The sequence below is a fragment of the Marmota flaviventris genome, chromosome 6 (assembly GCF_047511675.1).
Source record: "Marmota flaviventris isolate mMarFla1 chromosome 6, mMarFla1.hap1, whole genome shotgun sequence".
NCBI classification, from domain to species: Eukaryota; Metazoa; Chordata; class Mammalia; order Rodentia; family Sciuridae; genus Marmota; species Marmota flaviventris.
This window is the reverse complement of record NC_092503.1, coordinates 73914731-73932124: the sequence shown is the minus strand read 5'-3', so window position 1 is coordinate 73932124 and position 17394 is coordinate 73914731. Positions and strand designations below refer to the sequence as shown.

Here is a 17394-nt window from a genome sequence, read left to right as displayed (position 1 = left end):
CTGTAATAGCATTTTTATTTCCATATTGATATTTGGCAAGTTGTATATTAGTGAGGAAAACCCTAAGGATGAGGAGAAAATTAGGTCTGTTGATGATGCAGCACAATGCTTTGTATCCTTGCATATTGTTCTCAGCTTCTGGGCAGCTCTTCCATGGAAATTTAACTTATTTTGTCAAAAGATTGCCCAGTAATACCCGATATCAATGAACATTGAAAAAGTAAGCCTCACATCAAATGTACATTTAATTTTACTTAAAAGAACAAATTTTATATTCAAAATCCAATTGACAAAGCTTTACATAAACTCATGCCAAAAATCTGTGTACCTGTTACTCTGTTTGTTTAAATATAACCTGTAATCTGGTCTGGGGTTGTGGCTCAGAGGTAGAGTGCTTGCTTAAGCACATGTGAGGCACTGGGTTTGATCCTCAGCACCACACAAAATAAATAAATAAAATAAAGTTATTGTGTCATCTACAACTAAAACAAAATTTAACAAATGTAAGCATTAACAAGGATGAGCAAACCAGCATCCCTATCCATCTTGTTATCTTAATCATTACTGCATAATCTTGTATGTTTAAGAATCTGAAGGCCTTAACAGAAACGGCAGAGGATTAACTGTACACTTAAATTACTCTGTCCTTAAAGTAAGAGTAGACAGAGCCTAGACCTAATTCTTCTTTTCTAATTTGTAATACTCCCCATTTTCATTAAATAAACACATATTTCTTGGCGATGATCTCCTATTATTTGTAGAAAACATGAACATGAAATGGAAAGGTTATTTGAAGCTGGAAGGCTGAAGACAGGTCAACAGGAGAAAAGGGGGGGAGGGGGAAATGTCCCTTGCAAAACTCCAGCCCACAAACCCCACTGTGGCATGGTCAATCTCAGCAGGTAGAGGCATGGGCAGGTGGAGCCTAGTTATCCCTGCGCCTCAGCACTGCAGCCTCCGAGATGTAGGTGGCGCTGTAGCGTGGGCCGGGTCGAGTGCGCTCGGCTTCTCTCTCTTGCAGGGGGCCGAGCAGTCGCAAGCGCGGAGAAGGGGTGACCCCGCGGTAGGTGAGCGGTGGTGGTGGGTTTCCGGGTGGAGGGACGCTGGCTGGGAATGGGCAGGGCCGCTGCTTCTTTCCAGTGTTACTGTCAGGTGCCGCGTACTTGGTTGCGTTGGTTCAGGCAGCCCGACCCTTCCGCTCCGGGAGTACTTGAGCCCGCACGCCGTATTTCGGACATACGCGGCAGCATAGAGCCCATTTCCCAGACCCTTGCGACTTTCTCTGCGGTTTCTTTGAGTCCCAGCTCACCAGGCTCTCTCATTTAGGGGAGTGTGGTTTTATTATTTCACAAGATCCCCTTTTCTTTTGTAGCTGTGCGTATTCAATCCCCTAGTACAGAGTCTGGAACTTAATTGACTGCAGTTTCTCCTGGAGGCTTCAAATGCACCTATCTTTGAGTAGGTCCTAAGTAATTAACGGAAGTGTGGGTACTACTTTGTTCTCAGCTTCTGGGCAGCTTTTCCATGGAATTTTAACTTATTTTGTCAGAAGATTGCCCAGTAATACCGATATCAATGAACATTGAAAAAGTAAGCCTCACATCAAATGTACATTTAATTTTACTTGAAAGAACAAATTTTATATTCAAAATCCAATTGACAAAGCTTTACATAAACTCATGCCAAAAACCTGTGTACCTGTTACTCTGTTTGTTTAAATATAACCTGTAATCTGGTCTGGGGTTGTGGAAGCCAAATAGGTTTTTCAGGATATCTGCAACAAGCCCTTGTCAAAATATTTCTCCTTTTTTCAGGTACAGTAAATTCAAGAAATAGAAAGAGATTTAAAAAAAAAATTACATTGCAAAGAACATATAGGACCCATTTTTTATTATTACAAATGTTGTTTTAGTAACTCACAGATGCAAAGTCCATGTTTTCTTTCAAGTCTAAAGTGAGATGGTATGAGGTGATGAGTGGGCTGGAAGTGGGGTGACCTGGATAGTCCCACCCTCCTAGCAAAGAGGCAATCACTTTGAGTTTGGGTTTCTCTTTGTTTAAAGGAGGATGGAGGATAAGATGACAGTAGTAACTTTTTCTGGAAATCTAAAATCTATTATGCTTTAAAAAATGTTTTCATTTAATTCATATACATTTAATTCGCATCTGTTCTGTGCAATAGACAGTATTACTGCTTTCATAAAGGTGAAGTCTGGAAATCAGAAGTGAAACCTACTCAAAATCACAGTTTAGAAGTGGTAAAGTTGGAATTTGAGGCTGTGCTAAATTCCCTCAAGCCATAAAGTCCTCTGATTGTCCCAAACCTGTTTGTACTAATTGAAATTATTTTTTAAGTTGTTCTGACCCAGATATCAAGATATCGTCTTATCTCCTTTTTTTTTTTTTTTTTACAATACAGTTCCTCATGTGTACTAATCATCAAGTTATTTAAGTATTAAGATACCGTGGTATATGAAACTAAAATATATTTATACTCCCAATAAAATATTTTGTCCATTTTAAAATTTCCTGATTCTTCTAAAAGAAATAAGAATAAGTGCACCTGAATAGATTGTGCAGTCAGTAGTGCCTGATTTATTATTTTGCAAGTGGTCCTGCACACAAATTAGTCACCAAATTAATTAGGAGTGGTGCAATGTCAAATTTCTATCATTCCTGCTATCCTGTGTGTGTGTGTGTGTGTTTTGTGATTCCCCCATTTAAATCTGAATTCAAAATAAACAGATTATAAAAGGGAGTATAACTAAATATTTGTTAAGGTTATATGCAAATAAGCGCTACTAACTTGTGTGTGTGTTGGGGGGAAGTTGGAGAAAGTGATGGGAAGACTTAGAAAGTTCTGATGGAAGTGTGCCTGATGTTAACTGGTTTTGTCTTAGGTATAGTTCACTTGAGTGGTAATGTCAGTTCTTGCTGTGCTTTTAACTTACAATTATTTTATTTTATTTTTTTGGTACCAGAGAATGAACCCAGGGCACTTAACCCACTGAACCATATCCCCAGCCCTTTTTATGTTTTTTTTTTTTTTTTTAAATTTTGAGACAGGATCTTCCTAAGTTTCTTAGGGCTTGCTAAGTTGCTGAGGCTGGCTTTGAAATCTCTATCCTCCTGCGTCAGCCTCCTAAGCTGCTGGGATTACAGGTGTGTGTCACTGCACCTGGCCTTAGCTAACAATTTGTGCAACTTTTTGAAGTGGAACTTAACATTAGTTCTGCACTTGAAAATAGCAAGTCTGCTTTTACTTCAAGATTAAAAGTTTGCTTGTTGATATAGAACTTTGTTTTCCCCCCAAATCCTGGTGATTTATACATCTGTGAAGAGTCAACTGAGATTTTTCATGCTGCACACTTGTTTATTCAACCAGTACATCTCAAATTCCCACATATACACAGTTCTGTGGGCCAGGCACATGCAGAAATACAGAAGAACCTTCTCTTATGGGAAAATTTTTTTTCTTTTAATTTTTTATAACTACATATAACAAATTCTTTATGATATTCTTTATGACCTCAGTAATCTGAGTGTTAAGAATTCTGTAGTAGGAGCTGGGGCTGTAGCTCAGCGGTAGAGCAGTCGTCTCATGTGTGAAGCCCTGGGTTCAATCCTCAGCATCACAAAAATAAAATTAAAACAGGTATTGTGTCCACCTATAACTAAAAAATATTTTTTAAAAAAGAATTCTGTATTAGATGTATAAATAAGTTCAGGACATTTTAAAAATAATCTAATGTATTTTTATACATATAACTATGTATTTGATGTGTAAATAAGTTTAGAAAACTTTGGGAGAACAATTGTAACATCTTCAGTTTCTGGCTCATAACAGGAGAAAGGACCATAAAACTGAGATGTCTTACTTCTTACTAAAGAATGCTAAAAATGAAAAATGTTACTTTCATAAACTCCAGAAAATATCAAAAACAATGGAAATTGTAGCATATTAAATTTTTTAAAATATACATGTGGGTTTCCAGTCCAGGTGTTTTTTTTTGTGTGTGTGTGTGTGTGTGTGTGTGTGTGTTGGTTGCTGGGAATCAAACCTAGCCTCTCACTCCTGCTAGGTAAGTGCTCTACCACTGAGCTATCCTCCAGCCCCAGTCCACATATTCTTTGTTATTTCTAGTGAAGAATTTAGTTTAACATAAATGATGTATTATTAATAAGAATTTGGATATGGATGTTGCAATATAAGTGCTACCTTGATTGCTTATTTCCTTGATTCTTTATGAAGGAAAACTAGGTTCTTCTAAGGGAAAAAGAAGATCAAGGAATCTTGTAACTGAAATTTAGCCATTACAATTCAAGTTAGAACCCCAGATAGTTTTTTAATAGACACATCTCATATTGGTTGAATTTCATGATATTAAACATTACTGCATCCCTTTAATTTTAAAATACAGGTTGAGCATCCCTAATCTGAAAGTCTGAAATACTCCAAAATTCAAAACTTTTTGAGTGCCAACATGATGCCTCAAGTGGGAAATTCCACACTTAATCTCATATGACAGCTTGCAGTCAAGACACAGGTATACAACACAGCTTATTCAGCTTCCCCAAGGAAAATAAGACCCTCCTTGTCTTCAGCTGCAATATATCTTTTCTCCACACACCCAGATTCTCTCACAGAAGCACACCCTCAGAGGGTTATAAAATGACGTGTGCAGGCCCATTGTGCCAACAGCAGATTCCCCAGCATGTTCCACATGGGGCCAAGACATAGATGCGTTGTTAGCAGTAGTTTTTTGCATATTATTTGCTCTACAGTGTAAAAATATTATTGAAAATGTCAAAAAGGCCTGCAGATGTCCCTGTGAGTAACAATGATAAGAAAAAGAGGAAGCATTTATGTTTATCTATAGCACAGAAAGTCAAGCTATTGGAAAAACTGGACAGTGGTATTAGTGTGAAACAACTTACAGAAGAGTATGGTGTTGGAATGACCACCATATATGACCTGAAGAAACAGAAGGATAAACTGCTGAAGTTCTATGCTGAAAGTGATGAACCAAAGTTAATGAAAAATAGAAAAACATTGCATAAAGCTAAGAATGAAGATCTTGATCGGGTGTTGAAAGAGTGGATCCGTCAGCGTCGCAATGAACACATGCCACTGAATGGTATGCTGATCATGAAACAAGCAAAGATCTATCATAATGAATTGAAAATTCAAGGAAACTGTGAATATTCAACAGGCTGGTTGCAGAAATTTAAGAAAAGACATGGTATTACATTTTTAAAGATTTGTGGTGATAAAACAGCTGCTAATAACAAAGCAACAGAGAAATTTATTGAAAAAGTGGATATCAAAAAAGTTTTTCATATCAATAATCAAGCTCCAGTTGTTCATTCATTGACCAATGGTGAAATACCTGAAATGGTTCTGCATCAAGGTGAATGTGATAATAGTGATGACAAAGGGGATGTGAACACTGCAGAGAAAGTGCCTGTGGAAAACATGGTCAGACTGTGTGATGGGCTTATTAAAGGTCTAGAGCAGCGTTCATTCATAACAGAACAAGAAATCATGTCAGTTTATAAAATCAAAGAGAGACTTCTTAGACAAAAACTGCTGCTAATGAGGCAGACAACCCTGGAGAAAACTTTTAAAAAAGCCACCCAGCACAATGCCTCCTCATCCCTAGAGGAGCCACTGCCTGGTCCCTCAACAGCTTCTGATGATTCTTCTCACCTAAATAAATAAAATAGTGTACAACAGCCTTTTAATCAAACAATGTTGCAGGTGGGAACTGAAAGCTGCTATTGTTTAACAGCTGGTACCACTGTGCTGCTTAGTTACCTTGAACATATTACTTCTTCACTATATTAATTGTATGTACTGTTTTTTCCTGTTAAGCACTTATGTGTGAATGAATATATTAAAATGATTGCTCTCTAGTAGCACGTGAATTCAGAGTGGAATGATGGTGATGCCAAATAGCCACAAATTGTCCACATGGGTAATTGAGATAGTGGCACCTTTACTTTCTTATGGGTCAGTGGACACAGACTTTTTCATGTATAAAATTATTTAAAGTATTATGTGAAATTACCTTCAGTCTGTGATAAGGTACATATGAAGTATTAAATGAGTTTTGTGGTTAGACTTGAGTTTTATCCCCTCTCTCATTAAGTATACAAACATTCCAAAATTTAGAAAAATTCAGAGACACATCTGGTCCCAAGCATTTCAGTTAAGGGATATTCAACTTGTGAAATTTTTGTTGGCTGTAACCAGTGTGTGTGTGTGTGTGTGTGTGTGTGTGTGTGTGTGTGTGTGTATGTGTGTGTATTTTCCCCTCTGAATTCCTGACACATTGTCATTGCCATCCACACAGTGTTCACGATAAACTATGCTCTGAGGACTCTTCTGTGCTCTATAATAATGTGCTCTCCATACCTACTCCCTTATTACCTTGTTTTTCTTCCCCATGAACAACTGTAATTCATTTTTATAGGATATCTTTGTTTTAATGACATGGAGCTGTTTCATCCCTTTGTGTCAGTTGCTGATTAGAAAGCCTTGCCTTTGTAAATTTGCCTTTTTAGACCATCCTAGTATTTAAAATTTTTTTTAGTTGTAGGTGGACATAATATATTTTCATGTGATGCTGAGGATCAAACCCAGGGCCTCACACATGTTAGGCAAGCACTCTGCCACTGAGTCACAACTGCATTCCCTCTCCTCGTATTTTTATCTAATGCCCTAGTAGTAGTAAACTGAGCCTGTTGATTCTATCCTAACAGTACGGCCATATGTCAATCATTTCCTGCCTAATATTTCTTATAGATATATCTTGTTGGTGAACTGAAATGCTGTTTACACTTCACTAATTTCTTCCTTTTGAATTTTCTCTTTCCCCAATATTCCTATTCAAGTGTACTTTTTAATACAAGGAGAAACATCATCGATATCTGGCTTCAGCACTTGGTGGCCAGTATTTGTTACTTAAATTCTAAACACATTTGTCACATCTTCCATCCTATCATCATGATAGGAAGGTTCAAAGGGGTCAAATGAAACACTTCATGAGTTTTCATTAGAAGAGAAGAGTGATGATAGTGGAAACAGTAGATTGCTGTCACAAAATAGGAGAAATAGCAAAGATATTTAGCATCATTCCCCCTACATTGTCCATTATTTTTAAAGATTGAGCCAAGATTGAAGAGAAAGTTTAAAAATATTTTAAGACTAAAGCAGAGTTGAATGTGGGTCCTTTTTGGGTAGTAACCAAGAAGTTCATGCAGGAAATGAGCATTTAATTGTATTATTTCTGCAACATAATGTCTCAGGTTTTTACTAACTTGGCCATAGTACGTTTCAGCTGACTGAACAAATTTTAGGCGCTTTATGGAATTGCTTCAGAAGTTGTCTGTAGTGAAGAAAACAGTGTTCCAGAAAATTATTAATTTGTGTGTAGGAGAAATTTTAAAAACAAAGACCAAACAATTGCTGGTTACAGCTTGAATGGTGTTTTAAACGCTGATGAAACAGGTATACTCTACCAGTTTGTGACTTTCTTTTGTGCTTCATGATAGAGACGATCTTTTAAAAGGAAGTTAACAGATTGGTAGTCGCTATATTCTGCTATAGAGTATTTTGGACCACTCATCATTGGCAAGCCAGCTAACCCCCATTGCTTCAGAATTGTTCATTTGTTCTCCTGTAATTAACAAGCCAACACACATGCCCAAATAATAACATTTTTTTAGGGAATGGCTGAGTAGGGAATAGCTGAGTTAAGTTGACAAGAGAATGAAAGGAACAAAATGCGGTATCCTCTTGCTTGTTAACAAATCACTTTGCCTACAACATATTTCCATGCTTGGATTGAATTTAAGTTGAGTTTTTCCCATTGAATTGCACAGCCATTCTTCAGCCTTCAAATCCGGGATTATTCACACAGCAAAAGCTTGCTACTGGAGCCAGTTGCAGGAATAACTAAATTTAGACAAGAAAGAAAAAGGCTGAGAACATCAACATGAAGCAAACCATTGACGTGGTTGTTGAGACCCAGTGGTCTGTAAAATCGTGTACAATAGTAATATGTTGGCAACTAACAGGCGTAATTCCTGTGGAAACCTCTGAGGTACACCTGGAAAAAGATACCAACTCAACATGGTATTTGAACCAATCCTAGTTCTAAATTGCTACTGATTCTGGTATCCCCAAACAGCTATATTTTGAAGACTTCATGGCTACAAATAGCAATTTATTTCCCAAGTGTTTGCAGTACATGAAATTGCTACAGGGATTCTCACTTATTTAAAAATGGAACCAGAAAGCCATGATGGTGAGAAGATGATGACATCAGCAATGATAACTATAACATGTATGGGGACCAAGAGATAGAACAGCCAACAATGATCTAAAGCCTTTGCAAATATAGAAAGTGAAGAATCCCTTCCCTTCAGGCAGATGTTTCTATGAGGTATTTACCCTATTAAGTGGTATAGATTAATGTTTCAGGAGCATTGCAGCATAAAGTGTTTTGAAAAGCTAAGCACCTGATTTCCTCCAAGACTGTTAAGTTGCAAAAAATGTTGCTTTTAAAGTGTATAAAATAGAAGACTTAATAAAGAATATTTGTACAAAGCAACAATTAATGTTTAAATGTGAATTTTATTTTTATTTTTTATTTTAGGTACCAGGGATTGAACTCAGGGGCACTCAACCACTGAGCCACATCCCCAACCCTATTTTTTGTATTTTATTTAGATACAGGCTCTCACTGAGTTACTTAGCGTTTTGCCTTTGTAGAGGCTGGCTTTGAACTCAGGATCCTCCTATCTCAGCCTCCCGAGCCGGTATGAGCCACTGTGCCCGGCTTAAATGTGAATGTCTGACTCTTATTGACTTTTTTGTCATTAATTTCAGTTTGGGGAAGGTTTATTTTTTTTTTTATTTTTTTTTTTAACCTCCTCCCTTTCAAACCCCCACTCCCACCACCACCACTATCCCAGTATTAAATGGCAGGAATGATACCTGGAAGAGAGAAACATTCTTAAATTGTTGACTATTCCAGCTAGGACAAAAGACACACTTCAATTTAATAGGATAAATGTAGAATAGCCAAGAGATGAAGGGATATTTAGATTAAGGACATAGCAGAGAATGTCCTTCCAGGGAGTTGCTAAGAGGACTTAGCAACAGAGGACAGAGGGGGAGTGAATAGAAACAGCTGCTTCCTCTTCTGCTTGGGTGGGCCAGTGGAAAAAGGCAGAGGATGAGGGGAAAGTAGGCCAGGGGTAAAGCTGTAGGAGATATTAAGCAAAGGAATGTTATAGTATTTCCCTCAGATTGCTGTGGAAGGGTTAAGGTGAGAAAAAATGAAAAGAAGAGTAAATAAAGGAATGGATTACCCACTGGCCTCTCTTTCCCTTAGCCCTGACTTCTTCTTTTTCTTCTTCTTTTTTTAATTAGTTATAGATGGACACAATGCCTTTATTTTATATGTGGTGCAGAGAATCGAACCCAGTACCTGACACATGCTAGGCAAGTGCTCTACCACTGAGCCCCAGCCCCAGCCCTGACTTCTTATAACAGGTCTGAGTCAGACCAACAAACCATTCTCCAGACTTCTGCCCACTTTACTGGGGTTTAAGAGATGAAAAAATAATAGTAATAACCATTTTAGCAAACCAAACTTAAAGTGCTACTTACAATCACTTTTGATGCATACCTAGAATTCAGAAAAAAGAATGAGTAGGGCTGGGGCTGTAGCTCAGTGGCAGAGTGTTTGCCTAGCATGTGTGAGGCACTGGGTTTGATCCTCAGCACTGCATAAAAAAATAAATAAAGGCATGCTGTCCATCTACAAAAAAATTTTAAATGAATATAAGAATGATCTTTTAAATTTGTTCTAATTAGCCATACCTGACAGTAGAATGCATTTTTGACATATCACACACAAATGGAGTATAACTTCTCATTCTTCTTGTTGTACATGATGTAGAGTTATACAGATCATATAAAATATGCACACAGGGTAATGTACAATTCATTCTGCTCCTACCGCCATGCCCCTTTCCCTCCCTTCACTCGCCTTTGTCTAGTCCAAATTACCTCTATTTTTCCCCGGCCTTTATTATGAATTAGCATCCACATATTAGAGAAAACATTTATCCTTTGGTTCTTTGGGCTTATTTTGCTTAGCATAATATTCTCCAGTTCCATCCATTTATCAGTAAATGCCATAATTTCATTATTCTTTAAGGCTGAGTAATATTGCATTGTGTATATATAACACAATTTCTTGATCCATTCATCTATTGAAGGGCACATCAGTTGGTTCCATAGTTTAGCTATTGTGAATTGAGCTGCTATAAACATTGATGTGGCTGTGTCACTATAATATACTGATTTTAAGTCCTTTGGGTATATGCTCAGGAGTGGGATAACTGGATCAAGTGGAGGTTCCATTCCAAGTTTTCTGAGGAATCCCCATACTACTTTCCATAGTGGTTGCCCCAATTTGCAGTTCACTGGCAATGTATGAGTGTACCTTTTTCTCCACATCCTTGCCAACATTTATTGTTGCTTGTATAAGAAATATTTTTTAAAAGAGGTTTATCAAAGAAACAAGTATGAAGGAATAATGTATTACTTTATTTTTAGGTAATAAATCGCATTACTCAAGATGTCTTCAGCTCCTGAGCCACCAACACTTAAAAAGGAATCACCCAAAGAGAAAGACTTTCCAAATCCAGGGCTCAGAGGGGTACGCACGACGACCTTATTTCGAGCTGTGAATCCAGAGCTCTTCATTAAGCCTGTAAGATAATACATAATCCAGGATAAGACTTTATGTTTAATTAGGCTATCTTAAATGGAAAGTTCTTTTTCTGTAGCATTTGATTTTATCATGGAAATTTTCTATCAATTAGTAAGTCCTCTCTATGAATAAAAGCAAGTGAAAAAAATTTTAAATCCTGTTTCATGTATAAATACACAGATAAAATGAAGTATTTTGAGGGCATTTGAAAATTTTAATGGAAAATTATTATTTTAATGGATCAGCTTCTCAAGATAACATACTAGTTTAATTATTGCACTATTTTGAAGGTAATTCTTTTTTAAAAAAAAATATTTATTTATTTTTTTTCAAAGTTGTAGTAGGACACAATATCTTTATTTATTTATTTTTATGTGGTGTTGGAGTTTGAACCCAGGGCCTCGCCTGTGCTAGGCGAGCGCTCTACCACTGAGCCACAACCCCAGCCTGAAGGTAATTCTTATAGTTTGATCATGTACTATTTGGTAAATAAGACCTTCATTTGAAACAGTCAAAAATGGAAACTGATTGTTCTTACTGCATTTCCAGCTTTTATTAATCATTATTTAAGCAATATTACATTTTGTGAAAAAAATCCAAACCATACATTTGCATGCTGTTATGGAGATAGAAAATCTTTTATATTCTTCTGTAAATTAATGAATATATTTGATTGATGAATTTTATTTTTAAATAAATGTAAATTCTATTTTATAAGTAAATGAAATCAAATTATATTAAATCTGATTAGAATTTTAATAGCAGTTGCCAATGTAAGCTGTTTTAAAGCTAAATAGGTCAATTAAATTAAGAAAGATTATTTTAAAGACCAAACTAATGTGTTTTTTAAATTGCCAATAGAATTTCAAGAATTGCAAATTTAAACTGCTCTGAGCTTGCAGCTTTTTAAAAGATATTCATTCAAGTCAAAAACTTTAACTCTTATTCTTTAGCAATTATGATTTGAAGTAGTGCAATAGTCACCCCTTACCCCTTATCTGAGTTTTTGCTTTTCAGAGTTTCAGTTATATACTGTCAGCCATGGGCCCAAAATATTAATAGACAAAACATTACTCTGGAAACTCCTGTATTTAAAAGTTTTATTTTATTCAAGGCTACATTGCTTTGCTTCTATGGTCTTAGGTCTTCCACTAGTACATTAAAGTTATTATAACAGCATGATATCTGTTCCAGTCACTAAATTTAGGCTCTCAGAAAAGTGTGCACATTATTATTACTTCTATGCCTAAAATAGGTTATAAAAGGCTTTTTGACAATTATACATGTCTTGGGCAAGAAAAACACCTTGTGTTCTTCATTCCTCACTTTCTAATTAAATAAGCTACTATGAGATTTGCAAGTGGAAAGACTTGGACAAGATAAATTAAGCAACTTCTTTGCATCACATAGATACCACTGAAGACTTTGTACCAGACCAATGTCCATGCCTCACTCCTCTCTCACGTGTCAACTTCCTGAAGGTGGAGATCTAAGATGTCCAGGCTGTAGAGAGGAGAAGCAGGAATCTTCTATAATCTGTAAACAAGAGTCAAGCTAATTGAATAAATAATTGAGTAAATGATAATTGAAATATTGCCATAGGAATGCTAGCCTGGTAACAAAGACTTGGTGTGTCAAGAGGAGAGTGCAACAGATAGCTGAATCTCCTCAAATTATTGTCCTAATGAGACTTTATATTTTTTTTTTCTTTGACAGAACAAACCTGTAATGGCTTTTGGATTGGTCACCCTTTCACTTTGTGTGGCTTATATTGGTTATCTACATGCAACACAAGAGAATAAAAAGGACCTCTATGAAGCAATTGATAGTGAAGGGCACAGTTATATGAGGAGAAAAACTTCTAAATGGGATTAAAGGGCTGGTTACTGCAGTGGAACTTTATTAAAGGCTCTGAAATCTTCAAATGAAAACTTTGCAAGTGTACAGAATCATATTTCTTATTCTAGAATATGTTAATGAGAAGAAAAGGTAGCAGTTGTAGCCAAATGACTGCAGTAAATTTTATCCCCATACAGCTGCAGCCACTGTCTTATTTTCTTTCCACAGAAAGAGCATCTGAGTATTTCTCTTTTATTAAATCCTCTTTTTAAAAAAAGACTTGAGGATAGAGTCATTTTTGTTAATTATTGAGCTCTGTGTGATAAAAGTACTCAGTGCTGTTAAATGTGCATGGACGTTTTAATGTTTTAAGGTGAGTCGTGCTTTGTAGCTATTATGAGAGCTTTGTTTTGTTCTGTTGCATGCAAAGAAAATGTGCGTGTTCTACATGGCATAGAAGCTGTATTTGTAAGGAAGAGAAATCATAACTTTAAATCCTGAAGTCAACATTAAGGTATGAGAAATGAAAACTGAGTTTGACTCTGACAAATAGTTCTCACAGTCACAGATGCCTCCTGTATTTTGGTTTCATTTTCAACTGTTTTTGGTTCAGAATTGTATTTAAATTAAAAAGATATCCCCCTCAGTTACTAAAATAATGATTGAGAGAATAATACCAAGTAATTGAAATTTTTCTTTTTAAAAAAAGGTTATGAGGTATTTATTTGACTATAACTAGATGCTACTTGTTTAGTTTCTATGATGTTATAAGCACAAGACCAAGTATTCTTCTAGTTATTTAAAACTAGAACTACTCAATAGATGAGAAATAGACAAGGTTTTCTTACTATACTAGGCTTCCTTATATAATTTTAATCTTCCTAATAAGGTTCTGGACCTGTTTCATTGTTAGATATTTGCCTCTTTCTTCAAATTACTGTAGTTGGGGCTCAGCAGTAAATTTCATCCCTGAAGTTTTGTTTCTTTTGTTATTACCAAGTAATAATAATAGTACAGGCAGTTTGTCTTCATCACATTGGTTTTAATTTCTAGCACTTCAGGTTTTGCAAGATATGTAAAGATGCAGTTATGTCTGAATTTGTAGGTGTTAAAGAACATAGCCATTTGTGTTTATCTACATGGATCTAATTAAATCTTTATCACTAAGCCCTAAATATTTCTTTGCTATACCTCTCCATATAGTATACTTTGTATCATTTAAAATGCACTTATATGGTACAAATGCCTTTTAATTTAAATACCTTTTGCTTTTTATTTTCTGTGTATTTTGATTGTCATAGAACTAGGATTCTTCTGTTTTTAGCTTATGTACTTATTGTCATGTTGCCATCTTTTAGAAGTCTTATGATTCAAGAAAATAAGTTCACATTCAGTATAAGGGGAGATATTACTTGGATGAACAATTATCGCAGTCCAGAAGGGCCACAAAACTATATATTATGCAGCCTTAAGCCATGTCTGTGTGAAGGAAACAGGGTAGCAACAGATACAGTCAAGCACAAAGCTGTGAAAATTATTGTGAGGGAAGAATCACACTGAGTTTTAGGAATGAATACCTAATTATAAGACTTCCTACAGGCTGGTTACAGGTTATATCATTCTTTGTGTGAGCAGAGTGTCAAAGGCAATGTATTGATGTTTTCATTCATTTTCAGTTGAATGGGCATAACAACCCCAAATAAAGTACCCTTTGAAATAGTCATAGGATTTTGAACATTGGACTTCACCTAGTCCAGTTCTGTCAATTTACAGTTAAGATAGCCAGCTGAGTGTTCACTTTGGCAGCACATATATTAAAATTGGAATGATACAGAGATTAGCATGGCCCCTGCCCAAGGATGATGCTCAAATCTGTGAAGCATTCCATATTTTTATGATTAAAATTATGTTTTACTCCTTAAAAAAAAAAAAAAGATAACCAGCTAAGAATATTTAAAAGATTTACCCAGTATCCCCAGTAATTCTCAGGACAGGAACCTGGATGTCCTTGCTCCAAAAGTCTAGGGAATCTTTTCACCATATTAAACTCCTCTTATGTATAAATATCCATGTAATAATTAAGTAGTTATATTAGCCCTTAAACATAAGATATTTGAGTCTTAAATACAAAAAAATCCCAATATTTTAGAACAAAAATATGAAAAAGATTATTAATTGCCAACTCCCCCACAAGACTATCAGAACAAATTGTTGATCAAACAAAACTAAGTTTATTAAACCTACTGCACTAAGAAGCCTCTTTATCATAAAGTCAGTTGTGTTTAAGAATGGGATATGAGATGGTCAGAGGAAGATATTTACAGTGCTTTGGAATCTGAGTTCAAAGGGATATATATATCTAGATGAGAAATAGACAAATATATATATCAAGTCACATCCTTAGCCCTATTTTGTATTTTATTTAGAGACAGGGTCTCACTGAGTTGCTTAGCACCTCACCATTGCTGAGGCTGGCTTTGAACCCCTGATCCTCCTGTCTCAGCCTCCCCAGCCACTGGGATTACAGGCATGTGCCATAGAGCCTGGCCCAGTCTTAATTTTATATAATTTACATATATATGTATGTATATGTGTGTATATACATATATGTATATATGTGTGTATATAAACATATTTATGTGTGTGTATGTATGTATATATATGTGTGTGTGTGTGTGTGTGTGTGTATGTATGTGTATGTATATATATATATATATATATATATATATATTTTTTTTTTTTTTTTTTTTTTTTTTTTTTTAAGGCCAGAAGCTGAACTGAAAGCAAAGGCAGAGCAGAAGATATGAATGCAAAGAGTTACTATAGGTAGATAAGAAAATGAACCAGCCAAATAACTTGTTCAGGGCACATACATGTCAATGCACAGGAACTTATTCTATGTCAAGATCTTGATGAAGGCAGTTTCACAGTGTCAGTTTGAGATGTAAGCTTGGAGTATTCATGGTCCACACAGGCAGGAGAAACCACACTCTGCTAAAGCCAGAGCACAGAGCTTTGGACATTCTTCACTCTGGTGATTTTCCTGAGCAAAGCTCATGATGAGTGAGTAACAGGATCAGGGTGCCATCATGTTCAGTTTTGCCGGGGGCTCCTGTTTTTATGGGTCTCAAGTGAGGTTTCATCGTTCAGTGGTCTGCTGTGTTTGATAAGCTCATGGGCCTGTTTTTTTCTATATGAGCTCAATATGCCTATGCATCTGTGTACTTCTGATAAATTTTAAAAATTCACAGGTAGGGGCTGGGGATGTGGCTCAAGCGGTAGCGCGCTTGCCTGGCATGCGTGCGGCCCGGGTTCAATCCTCAGCACCACATACAGACAAAGATGTTGTGTCCACCAAATACTAAAAAAATAAATATTAAAAAAAAAATTCTCTCTCTCTCTCTCCCTCTTTCTTTAAAAAAAAAAAAAATTCACAGGTAGTCATTTTTATTGGCCCAATTAACATATCAGTTTGTGTCTTATGGTTGTGCTGGGCAGATGGTGGTTGCTTACTTACACAAACAAGGTGTAAAGTCATTCCACCTTAGCACTGAAATTCAAAATGGAAAGGTTTATAGCAAACTACTGCTTTATAAAATGTTGGAATAACTTTCAGTTTGCAGCTAGCAGCTATGAGCCGCTCAGAGTGCTAGGAAAACCTACGCTCATACAGGCCTGACAGGAATACTTGCAGGGGCACTCTGCTCTAGTGAGCCATCAGTAACCACATTCTCAGTGCTTGAAGTTAGCATTGCCAAGCTACAAGGCCAGGAAACTGAGAGTTAGGTGCTTCAGGGCATGAAAGCCCTAACTCATAAGGTCCCCTCCCCTAGGGAAAATGATCCTTTCAATCTGCCTTCCACTGCATAGCAATATTTAGAGCTTCCTCATAGTGCAGCTACATTAATCATAAGATGATTGGTTTCTAGATGTTATATAACCTGCTTTCTTATGTATGATTGGAAGATGCATTCTATATCAATTGTAATCACTTCCGCATTAAACGAGCTGGTTGGACTCAATTACGATTGTCACCTGCCAGCTCTCACTAAACTCTCAGTGTCTGTGTGTTGACTCCATGCCTCTACTCCCCAGGACTGAGGTAGCCGAGTGACCAATTGATCACAGCAGTGACCAGAACACATACAATAAAATGGAGGAACACAGTCTTAAGCACAGCTTGAAAACTGCTATTCTATACATCATGGAGAACTCAGAGCAGAGCAGAGCCTTTTCTCCACAGTAACTTTTGTGACAAACCTTAGTCCGGGGTAAATCATTTAGTTCTCACCAGGGTCCTATGGGAGTTCTATTGTTGAAATTAATTTCATTGATGGCATCAATTCAAGATCAGTCCTGCCTGGTAGATGCTGTGTACTACTTTGTTGGACAACTTTTAAAAATTTAGTCACTTAGTATAATCAGGTTGCACAGATGTTTGTAATAGTCAGAATTTCTAAAAATGTTTTTCTAAAATTATAGGTACAAATTAATTAGCTAGGTTATTTTAAAAACCAGGCTTAGTCATTTTGAATACTGACTTATGGACTAATTTTTCCTTTAAGATACTGTGATATTTATGTTTTATTGCCAGGTCACCAAAGCATCACATTTATAAATAACCTGAAAAAAATAAGAAACTACCTTGGTCTTGAAAGAAATTCATTCTTTTTTGTTTGTTTGTTTTGGGGAGCTGGATACTGGAGATTGAACCCAAAGACTCTTTACCACCAAGTCACATCCCCACCCTTTTTAAATTTTT

General features: G+C 36.2%; 1 protein-coding gene and 1 non-coding gene across 4 annotated transcripts; both read left to right on the top strand.

Annotated features, from left to right (window-relative positions):
* The first annotated feature begins 1002 nt into the window (after positions 1-1002).
* On the top strand, positions 1003-15282 carry Smim8 (small integral membrane protein 8). 3 transcript variants are annotated; one of them, XM_027928256.2, is made up of 3 exons: positions 1007-1063; positions 10637-10793; positions 12510-15282. In XM_027928256.2, exons 2-3 carry the CDS (start codon positions 10659-10661, stop codon positions 12666-12668), a joined length of 294 nt encoding a protein of 97 aa, XP_027784057.1. In that variant the 5' UTR covers positions 1007-1063; positions 10637-10658; the 3' UTR covers positions 12669-15282. The 3 variants fall into 3 exon arrangements, with proteins under 3 accessions (XP_071469322.1, XP_027784057.1, XP_071469323.1); XM_071613221.1 differs by lacking the exons at positions 10637-10793; positions 12510-15282 and adding an exon at positions 4422-8585 and having other exon boundaries at positions 1003-1063; XM_071613222.1 differs by lacking the exons at positions 10637-10793; positions 12510-15282 and adding an exon at positions 4422-8585 and having other exon boundaries at positions 1044-1067.
* Positions 14423-14526, top strand: LOC114086986 (U6 spliceosomal RNA). Its single transcript, XR_003581721.1, has one exon. It is a non-coding gene; the product is annotated as a U6 spliceosomal RNA (small nuclear RNA).
* Positions 15283-17394: the final 2112 nt, after the last annotated feature.